The sequence below is a fragment of the Bos indicus x Bos taurus genome, chromosome 23, assembly GCF_003369695.1.
Source record: "Bos indicus x Bos taurus breed Angus x Brahman F1 hybrid chromosome 23, Bos_hybrid_MaternalHap_v2.0, whole genome shotgun sequence".
Taxonomy (NCBI): Eukaryota; Metazoa; Chordata; class Mammalia; order Artiodactyla; family Bovidae; genus Bos; species Bos indicus x Bos taurus.
Window position 1 is genome coordinate 44,031,193 of NC_040098.1, and position 26,407 is coordinate 44,057,599.

The window sequence follows — 26,407 nt, forward strand, 5'->3', positions numbered from 1 at the left end:
CAGAGTTTACTCAAATTCATGTCCATCGAGTTGGTGATGCCATCTAACCATCTCATCCTCTCTCGTCCCCTTCTCCTCCCGCCTTCAATCTTTCTCAACATCAGGGTCTTTTCCAAGGAGTCAGTTCTTCGGATCGGGTGGCCAAGGGTAGCCAAAGTATTGAAGTTTCAGCTTCAGGATCAGTCCTTCCAATGAACACTCAGGACTGATTTCCTTTAGGATGGACTGGCTGGGTCTCCTTGCAGTACAAGGGACTCTCAAGAGTCTTCTCCAACACCACAGTTCAAAAGCATCAATTCTTCAGCGCTCAGCTTTCTTTGTGGTTCAACTCTCTCATCCATACACGACTCAGAGAGCCGCTGGGTCGAGCTAATAAATTCGGCTTCCTCCACTCCGCACTCCCTGTAAAAGTACCGTTTCTAAAGGAGGACGTGCGGCATAGCAGCGGGACCCCATGCCTTGCAGTCCTGTTGTCACTGAGGAGAAACAAGGTGGACAGACCCACACGTACATCGATCTTGGCACCAAGCGTGCGGTGTGACAACCTCGGCCGCCCTCTCGCAGGCATCCCTGCCCAGCCCTCGGCCGCTGCCTATTCTTTGTTCGCACAGACTCTCTCCCTCCAGACTGCCCCTCCCCGCCGCCCCGCCCCGCCCCCCTTTAGAACGTGAGCTCAGTGAGAGCAGGGACCCCCGCTTCCCGCTGTGACCCCAGGATCTTGCCCAGTGACTGCCCGTTGCACCTCCACCAAGTGACCAAAACCCGGGCACCGTGTATTTTTATGCCCCGCTCCGCCCCACTACACCTATTTCATTTCTTAGCCTATGTGGCCATTCAGTAATCTTTGTGTTTATTTTCTCCCACCTGCTCAGCCAGTAAAGAAAACGCCTGCAATGCAGGAGACCCTGATTTGATCCCTGGATTGGGAAGATCCCCTGGAGGAGGGCTTGGCAACCGACTCCAGTGTTCTTGCCTGGAGAATCCCATGGACAGAGAAGCCTGGTGGGCTACAGTCCATGGGGTCACAGAGTGGAACAGGACTGAGCAACTAAGCACACACCCATTACACAACAGCAAATGATTCATCATTCTCTGAACTGCCGCTCCTGCTGCTAAGTCACTTCAGTAGTGTCTGACTCTGCAACCCCATAGACTGCAGCCCACCAGGCTTCTCTGTCCATGGGATTCTCCAGGGAAGAGTACTGGAGTGGGGTGCCATTGCCTTCTCCGCATTCTCTGAACAAACCAAGCTACTTCATGCTTACCTTGCAGTTGGACATGCTCTTGTACACAGTCCTCACTTGGAACTCCTATTTATAACTGAAAAACCCGCACCCAGGCTGACTTCCTCTTAAAGCCTTTCAAGCACCTTAATGTCCACCCCATCCCTACCCTGCTGCTGCTGCTAAGTCGCTTCAGTCATGTCCGACTCTGTGCGACCCCAGAGACAGCAGCCCACCAGGCTCCCCTGTCCCTGGGATTCTCCAGGCAAGAACACTGGAGTGGGTTGCCATTTCCTTCTCCAGTGCGTGAAAGTGAAGTCGCTCAGTCATGTTCGAGTCCTAGCGACCCCATGGACTGCAGCCTACCAGGCTCCTTCCTGCTACCGCTACTGCTAAGTTGTTCAGTCATGTCTGACTCTTTGCCACCCCATGGACCACAGCCTACCAGGCTCTTCCGTCCATGGGATTTTCCAGGCTAGAGTGCTGGAGTGGGGTGCCAGTGCCTTCTCCCAGGCTCCTCCCTACTCGTCTCTAACTGCGCTCTCCTGTGAATCTTTTGCTGTGACTGTAGCTTCCGTGATGTGTAACAGTTTCTGTGCCAGTGGTCCCAACCAAGTTCTTATGAACTCCTTGAAGGAAGGTCCAGGCCTCTTCTTAATCACTGTATTTCTAATGTCTATCATAGAGTAGGTGTTCGATAAATATTAAATTGAATAATCCCTCAATGATTAAATGATCAAATATTAAATGAATAATCCCTACATAAATTTTGCAGTATTTTCAATTTGCTTTTCCTTTTCTCTTGGAAGCATCTCCTAGCTTAAAAACAAGAAGACCAAAACACAAACAGAAAGTATGAAACGGAACCAAAAAAAGCTACGGGAACCAATGGCCTAGTAGGAAGGGGTTTACAAAGGATAGTTCTGAAATATCTGGGCCTTGGTCAGATAGAAATTACAAATTAAAAATACAGTCAGGCTTCCTCCACCAGTGTACTGGCTTCCACCACTGCTAACACCAGGGCAATGTATATAGAATGCTCTTTTGAAAAGCTCAACAACAAACCTATTAGAAGGGAATGATGGTATATTATGTACAAAGAAGTGTTAACTGTTAGTTGCTCAGTCGTGTCCGACTCTTTGTGACCCCGTGGACTGTAGCCCACCAGGCTCCTCTGTCCATGGGATTCTCCAGGCAAGAATGCTGGAGTGGGTTGCCATTCCCTTCTCCAGGGAATCTCCCCAACGTAGGGACTGAACCCAGGTTTCTTGTGTCTCCTGCATTGCAGGCAGATGGCAACCCACGCCAGTACTCTTGCCTGGAAAATCCCATGGACAGAGGAGCCTGGTAGGCTACAGTCCATGGGGTTGCAAAGGATCGGACACGACTGAGCGACTTCACTTCTCTACCATCTGAGTCACCAGAGAAGCCCCATTTTACATACCGAAACTACATTATAAGTATTATAAGTCCCCTCCTACCCATGCAAAGCATCCTTGGCATTTATTAAAAGGTGTGACTTTCAAATGCAGCACAAACCTTTATGTCACCATGTGGCTTCTCCGAAAGCCAAGGGTGTGAGAGTAAATGCACTTTTGTAAGGGCCGGAAGTGATGTCACCCAGCTGCATAATCCCTGGGGAGCCCACCTGGTCTAAGGGAGTTAGATCTGTCCGACCTACCCACGCTGGGTACTGACAGCCACTCCCCACATGGGTCTCTGGTGCTTGCTGACAGCGGGGATCCCTGGATCTGCATTAGGTGGGGGGAGTTGAAGGGGGAGCTGTGTTCTTCCTACTTTACACAAAAGGTACTCTGAGCATACACTTTTTAAGTCCCATGGGAAAAACTCCCTTCCAGGTTCCGTGTCTGGGGAAGCTTGGCGGACCCCGCAGGGTGTGTAACAGTGAGATGTCCTTCCGTGTATATGATACTGAGAAGCAGCCCACCATTGTCTCTCCCTTTCCCCTCGGCTCTGCTCCGTTTTAGGCAGCTTTAGCCCACCATCGTCTCTCCCTTTCCCCTCAGCTCTGCTCCGTTTTAGGCAGCTTTAGCCCACCATCGTCTCTCCCTTTCCCCTCGGCTCTGCTCAGTTTTAGGCAGCTTTGTTTGGTGCAGCTATATTTGCATCATTCTTTTTTCTCATCCTGATTTTCTACCTTGCTGCTCATTTTCTCTTCCATCCTTGCATGAGTTCTTATTGTAAGCTATCCCCACCCCGAACTTGGAGTAAAGCAGTCAAACAGATAAACACTGAAAAGAAAATGTCCCAAACAAAGACAACTCTTGGGCTAACATTTTAGTACAATAAATTACCTGCATAGAGAGTGATTTTATTTTCCACCAAACCTTGCACAACAATCAGAAATACCCACGTTTTACCCCTCTGTTTCTATCTTTGCCCAAATAGCAGAAACGCAATCAGGAGAATCACTTTGTTTTAGACAGTCTAATCACAAAGTTACCCAGTAACCAACCAAACACATCAGACTTATGTTCAGGATCAAAGAAAATAACAGGAACTGACTTCAGAAGTCCTGTGACTTCTCCTTCTAAACACGGTTACTACTGTTGCTTCCAAGTCCCCATCAACCATCAGCAGTTTGGATTCCAGCCCAGCAATCAAAAGATATTTTCAGACTTTCCAGTATTTGGCTCACCATCCACAAGACTGCCTCCCCTGCTGGTGGCTTGGTACTTAGATGCGCTGAGATTTCTTCCTTCCCCAGGATGGCTATGAAACAGTTTCAGTTTCATGAGGAGCGAGGGCTTCAGGAAGAGTCGTTCCACACGGCCCCTGGAAATGAAACCTGAAACAGAAGGACGAACACAGCAAAGTTATGAGCAAAATGAGCATTCTGCTTCAGCAAGTCAACTTTCTTAGTTACAGCCAGAATAAAATCCAGATTCTCACAGGAGTCTTAGGCATTTTGGAGCCCAGTTCTTTCATTGAGTTTCTGACATCGCCAAATGCAGACACTTCAGTATGGGTTGGCACCCTCATTCCCAAGGGAATTTGGGAAAGCAATTGCTTAGAATTTCAGTTCAGTTCGGTCACTCAGTTGCGTCTGACCCTTTGCGACCCAATGGACTGCGACACTCCAGACTTCCCTGTCCTTTACTATCTCCCAGAGCTTGCTAAAATTCATGTCCATCAAGTCAGTGATGTCATTCAACGATCTCATCCTCTGTCGTCCCCTTTTCCTCCTGCCCTCAATCTTTCCCAGCATCAGGGTCTTTTCCAGTAAATCAGTTCTTTGCATCAGGTGGCCAAAGTATTGGAGTTTCAGCTTCAACATCAGTCCTTCCAATGAATATTCAGGACTGATTTTCTTTAGGATGGACTGGTTGGATCTGCTTGCAGTCCAAGGGACTCTCAATAGTCTTCTCCAACACCACACTTCAAAAGCATCAATTCTTTGGGGCTCAGCTTTCTTTATATTCCAACTCTCACATCCATACATGACTACTGGAAAAACCATAGCTTTGACTAGACGGACCTTTGTTGGCTATGTTATGTCTCTGCTTTTTAATATGCTGTCTAGGTTGGTCATAACTTTGCTTCCAAGGAGTAAATGTCTTTTAATTTCATGGGTGCAGTCACCATCTGCAGTGATTTTGGAGCCCACAAAAATAAAGTCTGCCACTGTTTCCACTGTTTCCCCATCTATTTCCCATGAAGTGATGGGACCGGATGCCATGATCTTAGTTTTCTGAATGTTGGGTTTAGAATTTAGGTGCCTATAAATGAGAATTTTATTTTAAGGAGGAAGGAGAGACATGATTGTATTTTGTGACTGTTTTGCCAAACCCATAACTGTAAGTTTTATAAACTCTTACACAACTACATAAAAGCACCTTCACTGGTACTAAGGACAACAGAAAATGAACCTCGTACACCAAGCAGACCATAAGGATCTTAACTGAGTCAGCTGGCTCACGCCAATCACTGAAATTCACAACTAGCCCTGACTTGTAGTTAAAAAGTAGGAAAAAGAGAAAGATCAAAGAAAGAAGAGGGAGAGAAAAGACGAAAAACCAATGATTTCTGCTTCCTTCAAGGGAAAATACTTATGACAGGAGGAAACAAAGAAACCAACTAATTCTACTGTGTTATTAATAAATGAAAACCAGCTGAGCACGATTTAAAATTAAAAAAAAAAAAGCATCTGGTCATATTACTTATTCTTGATACAACACAGATCAAGAATGTTCCCTCTGTGCCATGAATGGACGGCCCTGAGCAACTGGCATTTCTGATCCTTCTGCCTCCCCTCCCGCAGCCCCACCCCATCCCCACCACCCCCAGCACGAGGAAGGCTGCCCACTAGAAAGCTCCTCCCAGCACAGTCCCTTGAGGACTTACCAGGAAGCACAGCTAGGCAGAGAGCACTCAGGGACTTCCCTCGACTTGCACCTGTTCTTTTGTGCACCCCTATCCACATTCATCCTCCTCCCATTTACCAAAGCAAGCTGCACCTGACCTCACCCATCCCAAATCTTACATGGTGCCTCTTATCCCAGAATGTGAAAACTTAACCGGCTGCCAAACCAAGGGATGTTTGAAACACTGCTGTGGATCTGAGAAAACAAATGGTTTCTAAAGACTGGGTGATATATACAAACAGGGCCACTTCATTCTTGCTTCCAGTAAAACTGAAAGAGGCTCTTACAGAATTGCCAAACAGATCACTAAAGTTGATTCAGGAGGACTCTGGACATTTCAGCATATAAGATGGAAAGTGGTCCAAAATCTGAGAGGCCAGAACAAAATTCTTTCATGCCCGGGGTTTATGTGGCCCAGGTTTCTGAGTATTTTATGTATGGTATTGTTGTTGTTCATTGCCAAGTCGTGTCCAACTCTGCGACCCCATGGACTGCGGCCTGCCAGGCTTCCCTGTCCTTCACCATCTCCCAGAGCCTGCTCAAACTCATGTCCATTGAGTCAGTGATGCCATCCAACCATGTGGTCCTCTGTCGTCCCCTTCTCCTCTTGCCTTCAATCTTTCCCAGCATCAGGGTCTTTTCCAATGAGTCAGCTGTTTGCATCAGGTGGCCGAAGCACCGGAGTTTCAGCTTTAGCATTAGTCCTTCCAAGAATATTCAGGACTGATTTCCTTTAACATGGACTAGTTTGATCCCCTGGCAGTCCAAGGGACTCTCAAGAGTCTTCTCCACACCACAGTTTGAAAGCATCAATTCTTTGGTGCTCTGCCTTCTTTATGGTCCAACTCTCAAATCTGTACATGACTATTTAGTTTTTGCTTTTCTCTATAAAAAGAAAAAACTAAGAATTACAGTTGCCATTGAAAAGGTAAGTGTTTAGCTTGGAAAATCTGGGCTGCCACCCCTCAGACCAGAAATAGAGACACAGATACTCAAAACACAATTCCCCCCGCCCCACTCCAGGACAAGCTGCCAGGGTCACAGCAGCTCCCTTCTTCGAGCGACCTCTGCTTTGATGCTCACTAAGGAAGTCTGTCCTCTCAAGTCACACACTATCAGACACTTCACTGTTGGAAATGACGGCAGGAAAGAATGAAAGACTCCCGTGCCTGTAGGACCTCAGTCACTTGGCCACAGAGAAGCAGCCTGACTTCCAGCCCAGGCAAGGGGTGTCCGGGCCCAGTGTTTCACGTCCACCTCCAAGGTCACAGGACCCTGCAATCACATTGCAGCCAGAGTGGATCTAACCCCTCTCCACACACACGCACGCACACACACAGTCCTGCTAGCTGCTGAGTTGATCAAAAACGGCTTCACTGAAATTTCACCTAAACTCAACCCTCCTTCCACATCCTACAGTAACTCCATCTTTTCCTCTGTTTGGAACACGCAGCAGGGCTCTCTGGGGTCCCCTGTGCTGCGGTGATCAGGAAACTTGATCTTCCTAGGATACAGGTTTGTTTCCCACGACCACAGGCCTATTAGGGCTGCAGCATCATGAACCCTGCCTCCTTCTAATGCTGCGCAGTACTCAGAGTGGATATGTATATGTCTCTGTCAGTCACTCAGTCGTGTCCAGCTCTTTGCGACCCCGTGGACTGTAAGTCGCCAGGCTCCTCTGTCCACGAGATTTCCCAGGCAGGGATACTGGAGTGGGCTGCCATTCCTTTCTCCAGGGGATCTTCGCAACCCGGTAATCGAACCCAGGTCTCCTGCATTACCAGGCAGATTCTTTACTGTCTGAGCCACCAGGGAACCCAGTGGACACTTGAACTAATTAAAAAACCTCATGCTCCACGCATCTACTAAGAGATGCACTTCCCATAGTTTGACTTTTACGGGATTATTAACCGAAATGTATTATTTGTTGTTTTCAACAACTACAGACGATAAATTATGGCAGTGATAATTCCATCCAGAGGAGCTTTTCCATGGAACAAGTTTTAAGAAAACTGAGAATAAATAATTCATATACTTTGAAGCAGAAGTATAAAAGGATAGTCAACAAAAGATTTTCAAGCATAAAAATACATTAGTAAAAATTTCTGTGGTAGAAATAGGATGGATGGGGATACAAGTTTAAAGAGAAAAAGAAAAAAATGTGAAGGTTCTCACTGTGCAAAACCCGCTTACATATTTGTTTTCTAAATAATGATGGTGGGTGTCAAGTTGCTGTGTCATTCAGATTCGACAGGATACAATTAAAACCAGGACAACAGCAGCTTTACTTTTAAATGTCGGTATTCTATTTCTAGGGCTTCATTGGTGGCTTAGTGGTAAAGAATCCGCCTGCTAATGCAGGAGACTCAGGATAGATCTTTGGGCCAGGAAGATCCCCTGGAGGACATAGCAACCCACTCCAGTGTTCCTGCCTGGAGAATCCCATGGACAGAGGAGCCTGATGGGCTACAGTCCATGGGGTCGCAAAGTCAGACGCGACAGAGCAACTAAACCACCACCAGCAGGAGGATTATGAGTATGATTTATGCAACAAAGGCGAGCCCCAATCTGCAGATTCTTACTCAAAGGCCTTTGGCTCTATCAAAAAAAAAAAAAAAAAAGTAAATGAATGCCCATTTATGCTTTAAATGAAAATGAGATGCTTATGTGTCCTTTTTTCACTATTCTTGCTTTAAGTGACTGTTTTGGTTAAGGGCCAACTGGGGCCCCACTGCATGGACTAACAGGGTCCTACCAGCTACCTGACGATCTAGGCAGGCAGAGCAATGGCCTTCCCCATCAAATGCGGCCAACCGTAAATTACAAGTAACCTCTGCACCCTCCTGAGGAGTACAAACGTAAAGAAACCATCTATGAAGCTGTTTTCTAGCTAAGAGTTCCTGAGACTTCTACACTCCGCCTGCAGGGCGCTGTCTCTGGGGACACGTGCCCCGCACACAGGTGACGTGCCCTCCACACACACTACTGACCACCTCCACCTCCTGGAGCCCCCTCCCCGCCCCTCTCCACACACACTGGCCCCTTGCTGTCCCTCGGGCCTCCTGGGCTGGCTGCCACCTGGGGCCTTTGCCCAGGTGGTCCTGGCACCTGGCAGGCTCTTGGCCCAGAGGTCTCCTCAGCGAACCACTCCTCCTCATATTGCCAGACCTCTTCTGTCTGAAACCCCCACCACCCACTGGATCCCACGCCCGCCTGCTCCCCCTGCCCACTTCTACCTCTGCTTTTTCCCACAGCCGGATCCCACCTCTCATGGGCCACACAATTTGCATTTATTATCTTATCGTTCACTGTTTGCCCTTTGCGGCTAGGAGGCCATTTCACGTGGTAGGATTTTATTTTGTTTACTAATATATCCTATCCCAAGCACTCAGAACAGTATCAGTGGTAAAGAATCTTCCTGCCAATGCAGGAGACGCAGGTTCAATCCCTGAGTGGGGAAGATCCCTTGGAGAAGGAAATGGCAACCCACTCTAGTATTCCTGCCTGGAAAATTTCATGAACAGAGGAGCCTGAGCCTGGTAGGCGACAGTCCATGGGGTCGCAAAAGAGTTGGACACGTCTGAGTCACTAAACAAGAACAAAGTCTAGGACATAGTAGGTGCTAAATAAACACTTGTGGACTTGGACTAAATTCCAAAGTTTAGAGAAATGGAAAGCTGCACGACTGGGGGTTGCAGGGAGTGGGGGGCCCACTGTCCTTGGAAGGCCTTGCATACCAGTCCTTTGGGCGCACTACTCCCATTTCTGCTTCAACAAATACACAGATCCTTACATGCCAAAGACCCCTGGGGTTGAGAAACAGTCAAAACCCTGATGCCTAAATCCCCAAATACCTAGATTTTCTCAGAAAATCATCCAAGATAACCATCTGGGACAGGGGAAATGACAAAAAACAAAACAGGAACTAATTAACACCTTGAAAATATTAACACATTTCGATGGGAGGCAAATACCATGACTCTGTTTCTAAATTAGAATTGGGGCAAAGAATCTAAACAACTTGGGCAAGGTCGAAGGAGTCTTGCGAAATCCAAATTGAAAATGTAGGCAGAAATAAATAAATACATAAAATGCAGGCATCATTTCCTGCAACCTATTTAGGTAACAAAGAAATCAGGTGAAAAGGCAGTATTATTTCAATTTTCATTTTTGCTACTAACCTAGAGCTGGGGCTGGCAAAATGTTTTCTGTAAAGAGTCAGAGACTTAATGTTTCATCTTTGCAGGCCAGACAGTCTCTGCTGCAACTCCTTACTTCCATTGTTTAAGTGCAAAAGCAGCCACAGACAATATAGGAACATGTGGCTGTGGCTGGGTGCCAATAAAACTTTATTTACAAAAATGTAGTGGTTGAGTTCGGAGAAGGCAAAGGCACCCCACTCCAGTACTCTTGCCTGGAAAATCCATGGACAGAGGAGCCTGGTCAGCTACAGTCCACGACGTTGCAAAGAGTCGGACATGACTGAGCAACTTCACTTTCACTTTTCACTTTCATGCATTGGAGAAGGAAATGGCAACCCACTCCAGCGTTCTTGCCTGGAGAATCGCAGGGACGGCGGAGCCTGGTGGGCTGCCATCTGTGGGGTCGCACAGAGTCGGACACAACTGAATCGACTTAGCAGCAGCAGTGGGTGAATCTGGCCTACAGGCAGTACTTTGCTGACCTCTGACCTAGGCTAGAGTTCAGCCAACATCAGTTACATGTGAGATGTGAGAAATTTCGGCCTTTGTTAAGATGCGTGTTTAAACCAGCTTCTCAGTCACTCTGGGTTTGGTTCCCTGTTTGAAAACCCAAGTAGGATGAGAAGATGACCACCCACGCCTCTTCTAAATGTCAGCTTTGATGATGCCCAGATAAAAGCATTGCTGGCTTCACTGGTCAGTTATACTCATCTGGGAAAATTCCCAGACGTGGTGGTACAGAGGGTCTTGGCTTCCAAAAAGGTCCACTGAGCATCTGTTGTGGTTCCTGCGGCTGGTGCTGTTCAGATCTGATCAAAGTCTCAGACCAGAAAGAGGCCTGTTTATTTGAACAGAGACACTGCAGGTTTTCAGGATGGGAAGCTGAAGAATTTTTGTTGAAGATGAGTAGCAGCTGAAGCAGGTTTGTGGTTTTGGGAGGCCCAACTTATGAAGTGATATCATTATACTCCAAGAATTTCGTCTGAACTTGCAGGGAAAACTGCCAAGTTCATTATCCTTTCACGTGAAGACGTACACAATGGATGAATATCAGAATCACCCAGGAAGCGTATAAAAGAGGGGGCCCAGGCTACACCTTATACCAGTTACATCAGAATCTCCTGAGTGGTACCGTCATAAGATTTAGAAAAAAAATTTTTTTAAGATTTTTTATATGTGGACCATTCTTAAAGTCTTCATTGAATTTGTTACAATATTGCTTCTGTTATGTTCTGGTTTTATGGCCAAGAGGCATGTGTGATCTTAGCTCCCCGACCAGGGTGGAACCCACACCCGCTGCACTGGAAGGCCAACTCTTAACCTCTGGACCACCAGGGAAGTTCCCAGTCATCAGATTTTTTAAAATACGTAGTTGAGGTAAAAGTCACTGACTTAAGTAATGACAAGATGCTTCAGTAACATTTTACATTTTACTTATTCATATTGATGTTTTAGTTCATAGTCTACCTTATTCTGGAAAGGAAATGAGACTATTAAGAATATATAAACTACATTAAAAGGGAAGACAGAAAAGCAGGGGTGAAAAAAAGCAAGTAAAACAAAGGAGATGTAAACTAGAGCCTAGACTGAGACAACATGTGAATATCCTACGATAACCTGTACTTCCCACACAGATTTGCGGGGGCAGGATCAATATCATTAAATGGCCACAGGTACAAACATTCTTGCCAATAAGACCAGAGAGAATTTGCCCAGGGAGCCCCACAGAGAACAGCGGGTGACGGAGTTGTGTGTGGGTGTCTCCCTGGCTTGCGTGCTGAGTCTGCAGCTGACCGGCATCTAAATGCCATTACTATACTTAGCTTCAACGCATGAATAAGAGTAAAGTCTAAAGCATCAAAGAAGAACTTTCAAAATGTGAAAAACAAAAACCCTTTAGCAAACTCCCTGTAAAAAGACATGGCTACCTCAGTCTACAGTTAACGTGCTTTCTTCCATCAATCTACAACTAACACGTTGTTTTCTTCCCTCAAAGCAACTACAGACCAAATAAGAAAACACAAACTCTGTGTTACAAAACCAGGACAGCAGGTAAAATCTGCTTGGATGACCACGTCCAAACCCGCTCAGCGCTGTCCGCCTCCCACCCTGGTAACCCCGTACCTGAATCTTTCGGTGGCCGGGGTGGTTTCCATGTTGAATTCGGCCACTGGCACGCCGCGGGCTGACACTTGGGGGGCAAACATGGCCGCGGGATAGACCACGGAGGAAGTCCCCACCTACCGAGCAAACAGACGGAAGCGGACAAGCGACCACACGGTGGAGAAGCAGCGTCTTTGAAGAAAACCTTAACAGAAACTCAGACCAGTTTGTGGCTGCTGGTGTGAGGGAAGGTAAGCTGGGCGGGATAAATGGAGAATGTCTGGGGGACAAGAGGGGAGGGGGAGGCTCCCCTTTGGCTGATCCCTAGAATTTAGGAAGGATTTTTTTCATGTTTAGTCACCAAGTCATGTCTGATTCTTTGCAACCCCATGGATTGTAGCCCTCCTGTCTCCTCTGTCCATGGAATTTCCCAGCACGAATACTGGAGTGGGTTGCCATTTCCTTCTCCAGGGGATCTTCCCGACTCAGGGATCAAACCCACGTCTCCTGCCTTGGCAGGCAGGTTCTTTACCACCAGTTACCTGGTATGAAAAAGAGAGCTGAGCTCATGGCAAGAGTGGTAAAGAAATGATCTGATCATTACCCAAATTAGTTTTAGTTGTCTCTGCTCTTTGAAAAGATCAGGGAAGGCCGTGACTTACCACTAGACACAGGTCACAGAGGGCCAGCTCTTTGTCCACCTCCTCCAGGATGGCAGGGTCCAGGTTTTCTCCAAACCACACCACGTGAGGTCGCAGCAGGCCCCCACATCCTGCCTCTTCACACCTGTAAGAGTGTCATCCTTAACCCACTCCCAAGACCTACTCTTGGGAAGGCCTGCCTAGGTGGATCGGGGGAAATCATAAAGTCTCTATTGTGTCCGGATGCACTGGGGTGATTTGTTGGCGAATGTGTCTCCGCCAACCTTGAGAGACATAGCTTTCTCTTTCCCAGTTACTTCCTTCCACTCAGGCACAGCCATGCTCACGGTTAGCTGGACCCAGGAGGACTACTGGACTCAGACTTGCCTTCAACACACAAACCACTTGCTAATGTCATCAATGACCTCCCTCATCTTCTCTCAAATTCACCTCTCTCTTGCCTTGTCGGTAGCCAAGTTCTCCTGTGTCAATTTCCCAAGATCTCTCGTCTTTCACTAGCTACTACCCTAGGTCATCTCTAGTCAACCTATTTATTTACGTTCTAAAATAATCTCCCTCAAACTCCATTTTCATCATATTAATTGCCTAATCAAGTTTATTTTAGATCAAAACTTTAGAATTTAGTCATGAAAACTTACTCTTTTAGGTCAAAACTCTGATTTTAGTAATGAAAATCCTTATTAAGAAAAATTCAGAAGGTTAAGTAAACCAGAGAAACGTTAGCATAATTGCTCCTTAGGGAGTAATAATGTACTTTCACACATTCAGTGCTCTGAGTAGCTCTGCAGCAAAGCAAGATGCTTCAAACTTGGTTCACTCTAGTGGTTCCATATTTATTTGGGCATGTGACATCTTTTTTCTCCGAGTAGTGCCTATCAACATCATGTGGATCTACTGCCTTATGAAACACTTTGGGGAAGGCCATTTTAAGGTCAAGTTTTGAAAAATTGACATAAAAATCTTTCCAGGGTTTTTTGCTATTGCTAATCTGCACAAATTCTGCTCGGTCCCATAACTTTACCTCTGTGAGACCTCCTACGGCCTCCATAGCCCTGGATTAGTAACACTGATGAGGAGGAGAAGGGGAGGAGGACAGTAGCTGAGGCTTCCCGACCAGTTAGGTCCGAGATGCCAGCCACTATGCTTCACACACACCGGGGGAATGTCTACAGCACAGCAGCTTCTGAAACGTTCCAGACCTCAAATGATCCCACCACAACACAGAGGAGAAAGGGAAGGACAGATGAACTTCTCTTAAGCCTGGTTTGGTTCACCCTTTGTCCTTTCGCCCTTGACCTCATGGGTCAGGGCTGGTTTCTGCATTGGCATGTTTCAGAGGCATCTCACCAAGTGAACTTAGATTTTGACTCCTACTAATTTTCTTTTTTTTTTCAAACTGGAGCACCAACACAGATCAAAGTCGTTTTACTCACCGGGGCAGTTTCTCCACTGGGATTCCGGCATCTTGAGTTTGGGGGTCTGGAGCCCTGAAGTAAGTAATATGAGAAAAGAAAAAATGTCACTGGTGTAATCAAAGAACATAGAAATAAAATAACCCATAAGATTGTCTTTGCCCGGCCATGTATGGCACAAAACTCCTGATGAATACACACTGGCTTATAAGAGGATGAGGAGGGTAGACACAAACGATTATCAGTGGTTCTACCTCAAGAGAGGGAATATGTATGGGAGAGCGGGAAGTAATACTGTTGTGCTAAGGAGAGTTTCATGATTTGCATCATATATGTCACTGCAATTTCAATCACCTGCAATGATATTATATTAATAAGTTACTTGTATGACTTATACCAATGGCTAGGTAGAATTTTTCTCAATATTTTGAGTCTACTCTTAATTTTTCCCCCAATTATAATATTTACAATAGTAAATGTTCACCATAGACACTTTGGAAAGTTCAGAAAGATATAAAAAAGAAATCAAAATTGCCATACTACTACTGTCCCTGTTAATATGTTGTTGATTTTCTTCTGGACGTTTATCTATATACAGATACATCAACATGGTGAGGGTGGATGTGTGTTTAAATACAAAGTTGGGATCATAATGTATAGAGTTAGAGCCTGTTATTTTCACTTATTTTAACCTGTGAGCAAAATATTTCCCTTACAATACAGCTGTACTGTCTCTAGCTTTATGTCTCATAAATATACATGGGAGTCATAGATAAATGTTCAATTTCTTCATGTTTATAGTCAACTGAAGAGACAAAACAACACACCTATTCCAGAGTGCAGTATAATTACCCTTTTCCTGATAAGGCTGGACAAATTGGACTCTTATAGTTCTCAGCCACAACTCCACAAGAGGTACATCGAGTTTTAAATAAGCTACCTGAAAAACACAAGTTGAACAAGACCGGAATTTAGTATAATCGGGAGCAACTGACTCCACGTCTAAAAGAATACAAAATGATTTCGTTTCTACACATCACTTTAACAAATGCACCCATCCCAGCTTTCATGGGAAACATCAAGGCATGCAGTGAGATGGAAAAAGCCAGAACACATGCCCTCCTGGACTTCGTAATCTGGAGAGGAGCAGGGACAGGAAGTAAGTTACTGCATGACCAAGGAGCTCTCTGATCACCCCAGTGTTCAGGTGGAATTCAAATGTGCAGCAGGGCAGAAGAAGCCAACCTAAACCTACGGGCAGGATTTCCTGAGAACATGCCTGACAGAGGCTAGTAGCTTGGGATATGTTTTACAAAATCTTAATTTTGACTTAGTAAAGCTTAAATCTTTTCTACAAAAGCAGCTCAATAAATAATCAACTAATAAATGAAGAAAATAATCATTAAAACTAGCAAAGACTTACTGAGCTTAACCCATAAAAGGTGACCTCAGTTCACCACATGGTCACCATGTGCCCAGCGCTGAGCAGGTCACATGGCAGGGGACACATGCTGGTCCATTCTCTCCAGGGCTCCGTCTTTGAGAAACCACCCCCTTCTCTGTCCCACGCCAAGTTGATGGAGCTGTCAGTCACGTTCCCCAAATACAAGCTGGGGCACAAATTCCAGACTGGTCTAAGTGTGGCATCCTGTCCTCCAGCAGGAGTGTTTGGTCAAAAAGGATAATGATGGTCAGGCCATCCAGAGATTTATTTTCTGAGGAGATGGTTAAACTGGAGGAAGGGAGCGTGCAGCCCCACTGGGTCACTGCTTCTGGAAATTCTGCAATTTGAAATGCATTTCTTTGGACTGAATTTTTGTAGAGTATTAAATGGCTTCTATGGATGGCTCAGCAGTAAAGAATTTACCTGCAATGCAGGAGATGCTGGTTCAGTCCCTGGGTCAGGATGATCCCCTAGAGAGGGAAATGGCAACCCATTCCAGTATTCTTGCCTGGGAAAGCCCACAGACAGAGGAGCCTGGTGGGCTACAGTCCAAACAGTAGCAAAGAGTTGGACACAACTGAGCGGCTCAACACAGCATCACAGACTATCAAATGCCCTTGGGAAGAAATTCTGGCATACCCATTTATGCTCTTGTGTAAACAAATTTATTTGATTTTCAGTGAGAAGAGGGAAGAGGAGGGTGTCAGTGAAAGCTGAGAAGGGAAACCAGAGGGACCCCAGACAAGCTCCTCGGTGTCACAGACCCAGTGGGCTCCCAAGAGGGAAGGTCACTAAGCTGGCAGCCCCCTTAAGGCTCCAGGGTGGAGGAGGAACACAGCCAGAGCAGACAGTGCCCATGGTGCAGGGTGGGACAGGGACAGTAAATGGATCTCCCAGGGATGCCAGGCCTTCGCAGCCTGAATCCTGCTAGAGCCCCAGCCGTTCAATGGCTCAAACCTCCCACTTCCCGGCGCCCAGGTGGGGGTGGAGTGGGGGCCATCTGGGAGCACAGGGCCCCCTCAACAGGACCCCCAGGGAGGGGAGAGCACGCAGGGATGCAGACCTGCATGGCCAGGTGGTCTGCGCACCAGACCCCGGGGTCCTGGCACCATGCTGCTCTGACTCGGTGGACCCAGCTGGGCCCCAGCAGAACGTGTGTTTTCAAGTCTGGTTTCCCCTTCCCATGGAAGACTGAGGGCCTCTCACCATGGATTTCCAGAAGGTTCTTGGTGCCAGCCTTGCGGTGCAGCTCGTCGATGTTCTGGGTGATGACCACCACCTGTCGGCCCTGCCTGTGCAGCCGGGCCTGGCACTCGGCGATGGCCAGGTGCCCGGCGTTGGGCTCCGTGCTCTGCACCACCTCCCGCCGGTAGTGGTAGAACTCCCACACCTGGGACGGGTTCCGGGCGAAGGCCTGCGGGGTGGCCAGGTCCTGGGGGGCAGGCAGGAGGCGGGGGTCAGGGGGGAAAGAAGGGCTGATGCTCTGAAAGCCGGGCCGTGAGGGCACTGGACTTGGGTGGGAGGACACCCCCGTGCACCCTTGGCTGTGGGCAGGCAGGCACACAGTTCCAGGGGGGTGTCGAGGGAACACGTCCATGTAGGTTCACATGGGCGGGGCCCAGGGCTCCTAAGGAGCCCTGGAGAAATTAGGTTTAATTTCCCCAGCAAGATCGTAACCCGTCCCATCTTCCACTCAGGTGAGCTACAAACATAGAGCAACACATGGGAAGGTAACTTAGGCTGGAAGCCATGTTTTCATGGAGCTCCGCGTGACATGATAGCTATCTCATTTATCCAGGAAGAAAAGTAAAATGCAAAACACCCAACTGAGCTATAATGGCCATAGTGGGAAAACTCGGTTTTTATAACTATAATTATAGGCGCACACACACATACAACTACACATTAAAAAAAATATACATTATAGTAATAGGATATATAAAATATACATTTTTAAAAGTACGATTCCTCCAAACTTCCCTGATGGTACAGTAGATAAGAATCCACCTGCCCAATGCAAGGGACATGGGTTTGATCCCTGATGAGGGAACAAAGATCCTGCCTGTGTACAGCGCAGCCAAGATAAATAAATAAAAATAAATACTTGACAAAATAAAGTAAAAAAAAAAAAAAAAGAAATGTTATACACCTTGACTGTGGTGGCAGTTGTACCACTATATATACATCTGTCAAAACTCACTGAACTGTACACTTAAAATTGGTGATGTTTATTGCATGTATGTCTCAATAAAAATTGAATTTTAAAAACTCCATGCCCCCAGAGAACTTATATTCTAATGACTTTTGTACAAAGTTTTGAGCATCAAGGCCTAAGCCTTTAACAACTCAAGACTGGTTTTCATTTTGAAAGTTCACAGGAACTTTTAAAAAATGTGTAATTCTTAATTTCAACATAAATAGAAAAGTAATGAATCATGCTAACCAAAGTGTCCCGGTTCCACTTTGGTTACCAGAGGAAATCCAATTGTTATCTGAATAAGGATAATCAATACACGCCGAGAAAGAAAGAAAAGAGACGGCTTTGCTGAGGTTTTAACCCTATGGACTTTGTGTCTATGCCAAAAAGAACAGGATAAAAGGGTCACAGTAAATTTCAAAACGTTCCCCTCTGATAGAGATTCTGAGTCAAACTGCTAAAAGGCTTCATTCAGAAAGAGCCTTTCAGAGTTCTGGAAACATTACCAACCTGGGCTTTCCATTTTCTCCAGTAACCTCCTGCTCCTCTGAACGTTGGAACCCCACTCTCAGCACTGATGCCAGCCCCGGAAATGACGACTATGTGCTTGGCTTTTGCAAAACACTTCCGGAAGTCAGCCATATCTAAAGAGAGGAAAGTCTTGGTCAATCCAGGGTTTCATTTGGACATTTACGTCCCAGTTCAAATGCCTGTATTTTGAAACTTGACCTTGCGTGAAATTATACTTTTAAGATAACCAAATAAAAATCTTCCCATGCAATGAAGATGGCCCTGTGCACCTAATATGTGAGAGTACAGTGTTTGCAGAAAGGGGTGGGGGTCTGGGGTGAACAGCCTGAGCTCTGAGCTCCACTCTGCCCACTCCCCCCGCAACCCACCATCTCCCATGAGTGGGATCCTATGTGAACCGCTGACCCTCTGCTGTCTGGGTCTCCTTAGCTGTTACACGTGCACAAGCATGCTTTCCCGAGAGAGTGGGGCTGCTGTGAGAATTAAAAAAGGCTTCCCAGGTGGTACAAAGGTAGAGAACCTGCCTGCCATGCAGGAGACGCAAGAGGCGTGGGTTCAATCCCTGGGTTTGGAAGATCCCCTGGAGAAGGAAATGGCAGCCTGCTCCAGTCTTCTTGGCTGGGAAATCCCATGGACAGAAGAACCTGGCAGGCTACAGTCCATGGGGTCGCAGAGTTGAAACTGACTGAGCGCGCACACGTGCACACACGCGCGCACACACACACACACACACACACACACACACACACAATGAGTGGGAATGTATCTTCCTTCTTAAAAGTAAAAGCAAGCTTGTGTGGTGTGAGGGCTGACCTCAGGCCCACTGGACCCCAAAAGTGTCCCTTCCTCCCCAAATTCACTTCCCTTGGAGGATCCTGCTAATTCCAGCTTCCCTCAGCATCACTACCAGGGTGAGGATGAGAGCCCCTCCCCATGAACAAATGCTCCATCCCGCTCTGGACACACTCTCCTTTACAGCTTAAGGGAGACTTGGTCTTTTTAACAAGACGGCCCCAGAGACCTGGGGTAACAGAAGGGGACTGAACGCACAGAATGACACGGCAGCAGGGAGTCGTGGTCACAGCCTGAAGCTTGCGCCCCAGGACACAAGGGCTGGCCCTCCATCTCCAGGCATCCTCCTGCCCAAGCTCAGACCCACAAGGGCGGGAGCTTGCCTTCCATGAGGGCTCCCTGTGTCCAGGCTCTGTGCCAAGCACTTGGGCATCACAAGGTGGCCTGAGCCAAATACCATCATCCCAGGATAAGGATGAAGAGCCAGACTGGGAACTGCAGTTGTCTCTCCTGGCAGCAGAGACTGGGTCCTGGCACAGCCTGTGGCTCCCGCTGTCCCGGGCACTGCAGCTCTGCAGCCCTTGTGCACGGGATAAGGAAAGGTTGTGTCCCAACCAGCCAGGCCTGAGTGGTTCACAAGCTGTGGGAGTCCCCCTCCACTCCCTGAGCCAGGAGAAGCCAGTGTGGACCAGCATTGCCTCTGGCTGGCCCAGACCACCCAGTCAGGGTCTGCCAGGCACAGGCCATCTTCCAGGTGCAGCCAATCTGTGCTAAGGCACTGAAGGTTTGAACAAGACCAGAAGCAGGTTCCTTGGTTGATGGAGCGGGCTCTCTGGTCTCCCCGGGAGACAGTGGCGACCAAGACTAACTAACTCTTGGACAAATCAAGAGCCCCTCAGACATGAAACCAGTGATGGAGAAAAGGAAGGAAGAGAGTGGGCTGCAGAGAGAGGTGATGTCACCATGTATGAAAGACCTACTTGAACTTGGACGAGCCATTGTTAGGCAAATCTTGGTTTGTGTGGAGATTGGAGACTTCAGTCCACAATACAGCTGGGAAAACAATCGGTTCCGGATGATCCAGAGAGGTGGCATCAGGTTTTCTGTGTTGCACTAACAATTGAGATGGACTTTAGAAAAACCACAAAACAAACAGAAACAATCAGAAAACACTCATATTTCTATAAATATACACACACACACACACACACACACACACACACACGGGCTTCCCAGGTGGCACCAGTGGTAAAGAACAGGCCTGCCAATTCAGGAGCTATAAAGAGGTATGGGTTTGATCCCTGGGTCTGGAAGGTCCCTAGAGGAGGGCACAGCAACCCACTCTAGTATTCTTGCCTGGAGAATCCCCATGGACAGAGGAGCCTGGTGGGCTACAGTCCAGTGGGTCACAAAGAGTCAGCCACAACTGAAGCGACTTAGCATGTGTATACACATACACACATATATAAAAGAATAGCCTTAACAAAAATGTTCAGTAGCAATCTTCATGGTTCACACAAACACCATCTAAACTGGCAATTTACAGTGTGTACTCTTAAGTGTGCTTGATCATGGAAAAAGTAAGAGAGTTCCAGAAAAACATCTATTTCTGCTTTATTGACTATGCCAAAGCCTTTGACTGTGTGGATTACAATAAACTGTGGGAAATTCTGAAAGAGATGGGAATACCAGACCACCTGACCGGCCTATTGAGAAACCTGTATGCAGGTCAGGAAGCAACAGTTAGAACTGGACATGGAACAACAGACTGGTTCCAAATACGAAAAGGAGTACGTCAAGGGTGTATATTATCACCCTGATTATTTCACTTATATGCAGAGTACATCATGAGAAACACTAGACTGGAAGAAGCACAAGCTGGAATCAAGATTTCTGGGAGAAATATTAATAACCTCAGATATGCAGATGACACCACCCTTATGGCAGAAAGTGAAGAGGAACTCAAAAGCCTCTTGATGAAGGTGAAAGAGGAGAGTGAAAAAGTTGGCTTAAAGCTCAACATTCAGAAAACGAAGATCATGGCATCTGGTCCCATCACTTCATGGGAAATAGATGGGGAAACAGTGTCAGAGTTTATATTTTTGGGCTCCAAAATCACTGCAGATGGTGATTGCAGCCATGAAATTAAAAGACACTTACTCCTTGGAAGGAAAATTATGACCAACCTAGATAGCATATTCAAAACCAGAGATATTACTTTGCGAACAAAGGTCTGTCTAGTCAAGGCTATGGTCTTTCCAGTAGTCATGTATGGATGTGAGAGTTGGACTGTGAAGAAAGGTGAGCGCCGAAGAATTGATGCTTTTGAACTGTGATGTTGGAGAAGACTCTTAAGAGTCCCTTGGACTGCAAGGAGATCCAACCAGTCCATTCTAAACGAGATCAGTCCTGGGTGTTCTTTGGAAGGACTGATGCTAAAGCTGAAACTCCAGTACTTTGGCCACCTCATGCGAAGAGTTGACTCATTGGAAAAGACTCTGATGCTGGGAGGGATTGGGGGCAGGAGGAGAAGGGTATGACAGAGGATGAGATGCTGGATGGCATCACTGACTCGATGGACATGAGTTTGGGTGAACTCTGGGAGTTGGTGATGGACAGGGAGGCCTGGCGTGCTGCAGTTCATGGAGTCACAAAGAGTCGGACACGACTGAGCGACTGAACTGACTGACTGACTGACTCTTAAGTGCTCTAAGGTGCCTGGAACAGTGGTTTACAAAGTATGGTTCCCAGACCAGCATCATCCCGAGATCTCATCAGAAATGTAAAGTCATAGGCTCCACTCCAGACCCACTGAAACAGGAACTCTTCAGGCAGGGCCCCCATCTGTCTCCAGGTGATTTTGATGAACACTCAAGTTTGAGAACCACAGCCTTAGAGGTTTAGGAAGGAGTTAGATGGGAGAATTCATTTGAAAAACAGGTTCTGATACTTTTAAAAAGGTATGAGAGCCACTGGCTTGACTTTGAGTCAAAATACAGTTTCTTTGAGAATGTAAATTCTAACTGAGATCTGAATGAGGCCGGAAAGATATGTATCATAACAACAAATAGGATTAAGATGAGATCATGTCAAAGAAATCTGTGAGTCTTAAAGCACATTGACTAAATCTTTATCTATCCCTAAGGAGTTAGACAGAGATAATGGAGAAAGACAAAGACACAGAGAAAGGCAATATTCAGATCCATGACATCAAAAGGGTAACTGACATATCTGACTTTTACCTAGTAGAAGAATGCAAATTGTTGGAAGAACTCAGGATTAAAGGTCTGTAGGTATAGGAAAAATAGAAAAATAACACATTTCCCAGTATTTTACAATCCTTTTGGAGAACAACTTATCAAAATTACACATGCACTTTCCCTTTGACCTAGCAATCCCATCTGGACATTTTTACAACAGTGAGACTTGCACACATCCAACATGACATATCTACAGGGTTGTTCTTTAGACTATTGTGATTAATAGGAAGAGACTAGAACAACCTATGTGACCATCTACAGGGGATGAGTTCAATAAACATGGACACATTCACAATGCACAGTGCAGTTGCTGTAAAAAAAGAATGCATGTATGATTCTGCCTGTATGACATTCTAGAGTGCAAAGAGTACTTATTTGCGTGTGTTTTAAAAAAAAATGGAAGAATTCCCAAGACATTAGTAACAAGAATGAGGATGAGAATCAGGATGTATGGAGACGAGAGTGGAAGCAAGGCTTTTCAGTAGATGTGTTTCTATGCTATTTGCATTGTCCGGTGAAATGTGATCTCCGGTGAAAGTCTAGGAACACACCTGCAGCTGAGCAAGTGCGAGGACGGAGGAGCTCACGGTGAGGAGCTGCAGGCTTATTGGTGACGGTGGTGGTGGTGGCTTAGTTGATAAGTAGTGTGTCTTTTGCAACCTCATGGACTGTAGCCAGCCAGGCCCCTCTCTCCATGGGACTTCGTCGCAAGAATACTAGAGTGGGTTGTCATTTCCTCCTCCAGGGGATCTTTCCAACGTAGGGATGGAACCTGAATCTCCTGCATTGCAGGCAGATTCTTTACCAGTGAGTCACCAGGGAAGCCCATCTTGATGAAGTTAGGACTCAGAAAAGGATTTGGGCTTGTGTTGGGTAAGGCTAGGGAGAGTCATGGAAGGAGGCTCTGATCTACGCTGGATGTTGTCTGGGAAAAGTTTCCTTTTATTGGATATTTCAATGAACATGATCTAAAGAGGAAGGAGTGAAGTAAAGCTTCAGCTGGGATTGGTCAAGAGGCAACAGGCCGTCCTATTAGCCAGCATAGGAGGGTGTTTTGTCATTTTTGTGGTTTACAGCAAGTTCTTATTTATATCTGGTTTCAGACCTAATTATGAAGTTGTCTTACTTTTGTCCTGCTTCATCATGATTACAGTGTAGCCTTGTTTGATGTTGGTGTCCTGTGAAATTATTTACGTTCAACAGGCCTAACAGATAGTGGCGGGTCAAAAGCTGGAAGCAAACCAAAGGCCTATCAATTTATGAATGGATAAACAAACTGTGGTTCATCCATAACAGGTATAGCTCATCACTGGATGTGTTTCATCCAGGGAAATACTATTCGGCCTTGTAGCTAAAAACTACAAGTTTAGTTTAACTAAAAGTGTAAGTTTTAGTTCTGTAGTTAAAACTTAAAAAGGTACTAAAACGCTGGAGTATTTCAAACTGCTGCTGATTGTCAACTGGAAATTAGATAAAATTCGAAATTGTAATATTAAATAAAAAACATTTACAAGACAAAAAAATCGAGTTTTTTTAATGAATGTGGGAATTGTTTTGCTAAATTTTCCATTAATTTACAAGATATTCTCCAAGTCTCTCAGTAAATGTGAAAACAAAGGAGAGGTTTAAAAAAAAAAACTTTAAAAAAATAAAAAATAAACACCGTTTCAGAACTGTGCCACCTGAAATTTATCTCCACGGTTTGCAAACGCTCAGAAGTCTATTTTCACTATGCTTTGTTGCTGCTGTTTAGTCGCTCAGTCGCGTCTGACTCTTTTCAACCCCGTGGACTATAGCCAGCCGGGCTCCTCTGTCCATGGAATTCTCCAGCCAAGAGTACTGGAATGGGCTGCCATTTCCTTCTCCAGGCTATCTTCCCAACCCAGGGATACAGCCAGCGTGTCCCGTATTGGCAGGCGGATTCTTTACCACTGTGCCACCTGGGAAACACTTTCAAGACGCTACTGCAAAATATTCATCAGAAGAATCCTCTGTGTCAATATTTATGTGCTTTTCTGGGGGATCAGAGTGGGCAGTTCTAGCTGCCACAAACTCACAACCCAATTCAAATGCCAAAGCAAATACCCGGAGGGTAAGAAGGCCCCCACTGTGCAGAGTTACAGGAGGAAGACATCAGTTTGTATGGTCCAAAAGCCCTCAGGGTGAAAAGTGCCCTGGGTAAAGCCTCCAATTATCCTGCCCTGATTTGACTCTCAGGTGGCAAGTAAGGCCTCAGGGAAGAAAATAAACTCATTCATTGTAGTCATTGGGAGCTTTCTGAGTGCAGAATAGGTTTCCAAACACTGATATTAGTCTGGGTGAATGGCAATCCTCACTTAACCAGGCTTTTTTCGGAAACCTGAAACTCACCTACCCAATTAGAAAGTCAGAAAAATGTCTCTATGTTCCCTGTTGAGAAAGGGGGCACCCCACCAATTCCTAAAAATACAATAATACAATACATGTAAGGTTATATGAGGAATTCGAGAGAAAAAGCATTTACAAAACATTAATTTAAAGTACATCGCCAGGGAACTACAAAAACTCCCACGGGTGTTCAATAAATACTTTTTGAACACCTATGAGCCAAACAAATGCAAAGTACCAGGCCCCAGCTATCAACACTGGGAGACTTACTTCCTCTCCCCAGTCCACCGCTGGCTCTTGTCTTGGTCACCAGCCGGCTCCACCGTGCTAAACCCAGCGGTCCACCTGGATCAGGTCCAGCCTCTGACCCCTTTGATGACCTCTCGGGGAACCACTCGCTGCTCCCGGTTTTCCTCCTACCTCGCTGGATCGCCCACCCTCCTGGGGCTTCACCACTGCACCCCGCCTCGGATGTCCAACACAAGGCTCCCAGTTCACAGTCAAGCCTCAACTCTTGAACGTTCCCCAAAAGCCTTAGGTCGCCATCCTCCTTGGCCCCCACTTCTCCCTTCGGCTCACGTCTCACACCCATACAACCCGATAAACCCCAGCAACTGTGTCCCAACCCGGCCGCGCCTCCCACGCCCATCACCCGGTCCAGGCCGCCCCATGTGCCACCCGGCCTGAAGCAGGGCCCGGAGGGCCTCTACTCAACGGGTCACCCTGCCCCGAGTCCCCCGGGCCACCCCCTCCTCCACGGCGGCCTACCAGGCCCATCAGCCCCGGGCGCTTGACTTTCCAACCTCGTTTCTGGTCCCCTCCCTCGCCTCTCCGGCCGCAGCTAGGCCCCCGCGCTGTGCCGGGAAGACCCCCGATCTCCGGCCTCCGCACGCGTGTCTGCCGGGGGGTTTGGGGGCTGCCAGCTGGATCCACCCGAAGAAACGGGGTCCGCGTCCCCTTCCCTTCCTCGCCCTACCCCCTCGCCCTCCCCGTTTCCCACCCCACCTCCCCTTTCCCCACGCCCCCTTCCCCTTTGCCCCTTCGCCTACCCCCACCCTCGCGGACCCCGGAACCGGCCTATGCAATTGACCCGCGCATGCGCGCCGCGGTGGGCCGCCCCCGCCACCCCGCGCCCGCCCCGGGAGCCCCCCTCCACGGCGCCCACCCGGCCCCGCTGTGCTCGATCGCGACCCTCGGAGTCCAGGGAGGCGGCGGAGAGCACGGCCCGGCCTCGGCGCCCACGCACCTGTAGGAGGCGGGGACCGCGGTGGATCCCCCGCGCGGGGGCTGGACCACGAGCCTGGGGGCGGAGCGGCTCGAACCACCTGCTCGGGGCTGCAGCGGCCCCTATCGGAGGTCCACACCTGATCCGGCTCCCGAGCCCTGGAGGCCCTTCCCTGGGCCTGCTCGTCGCACAAGATTGTTTCTTTGCATTTCTTTCTTGGGGGGAGGGGCGGCTGTTGCTTCGTCTTTGTGAGCTTCGCAGACGTGTCGTGAAAGACGTATGAGCTGCTTTCTTCTTTGAGACTGCAGCTGGACCGCACTACTTGGCCACAGAGCATGTGAAATATTGGGGTGGCTTTCCCCGAAACGGTATTTCCAATGAAGGTTAGCAGGGGTTCCCAGGCCTGCCCGCCAATGACGAGCGCTGATGCTGAGATCCTTTCCCTGCGTCGGAAGGGACCAGTTTCCAGGCCTCGAGTACTCTGTGATCTCCGTGGCTCCCCGGGTCTAATCGCCCTTAAAAGCAGTCATCTTTCTTTGTCTTTGATTCTGTCTTACCGCCAGAACTAATTTTCCGAGAATAGAATTGTTTCTGGACTGGCCAG

The 26,407-nt window shown here is 47.3% G+C and overlaps 1 protein-coding gene across 12 annotated transcripts; it reads right to left on the minus strand.

Moving 5' to 3' along the window:
* Positions 1-3,506: 3,506 nt before the first annotated feature.
* SIRT5 (sirtuin 5) lies at positions 3,507-26,407 on the minus strand. 12 transcript variants are annotated; one of them, XM_027524383.1, is made up of 9 exons: positions 25,825-26,407; positions 19,932-20,081; positions 18,139-18,272; positions 16,638-16,863; positions 14,840-14,927; positions 14,009-14,062; positions 12,576-12,699; positions 11,935-12,118; positions 3,507-4,032 (listed from the first exon to the last, which is right to left on the minus strand). In XM_027524383.1, exons 2-9 carry the CDS (start codon positions 20,044-20,046, stop codon positions 3,845-3,847), a joined length of 1,113 nt encoding a protein of 370 aa, XP_027380184.1. In that variant the 5' UTR covers positions 20,047-20,081; positions 25,825-26,407; the 3' UTR covers positions 3,507-3,844. The 12 variants fall into 12 exon arrangements, with proteins under 12 accessions (XP_027380184.1, XP_027380191.1, XP_027380192.1 ...); XM_027524390.1 differs by having other exon boundaries at positions 11,935-12,050; positions 25,825-25,929; XM_027524391.1 differs by having other exon boundaries at positions 19,932-20,064; positions 25,825-25,908.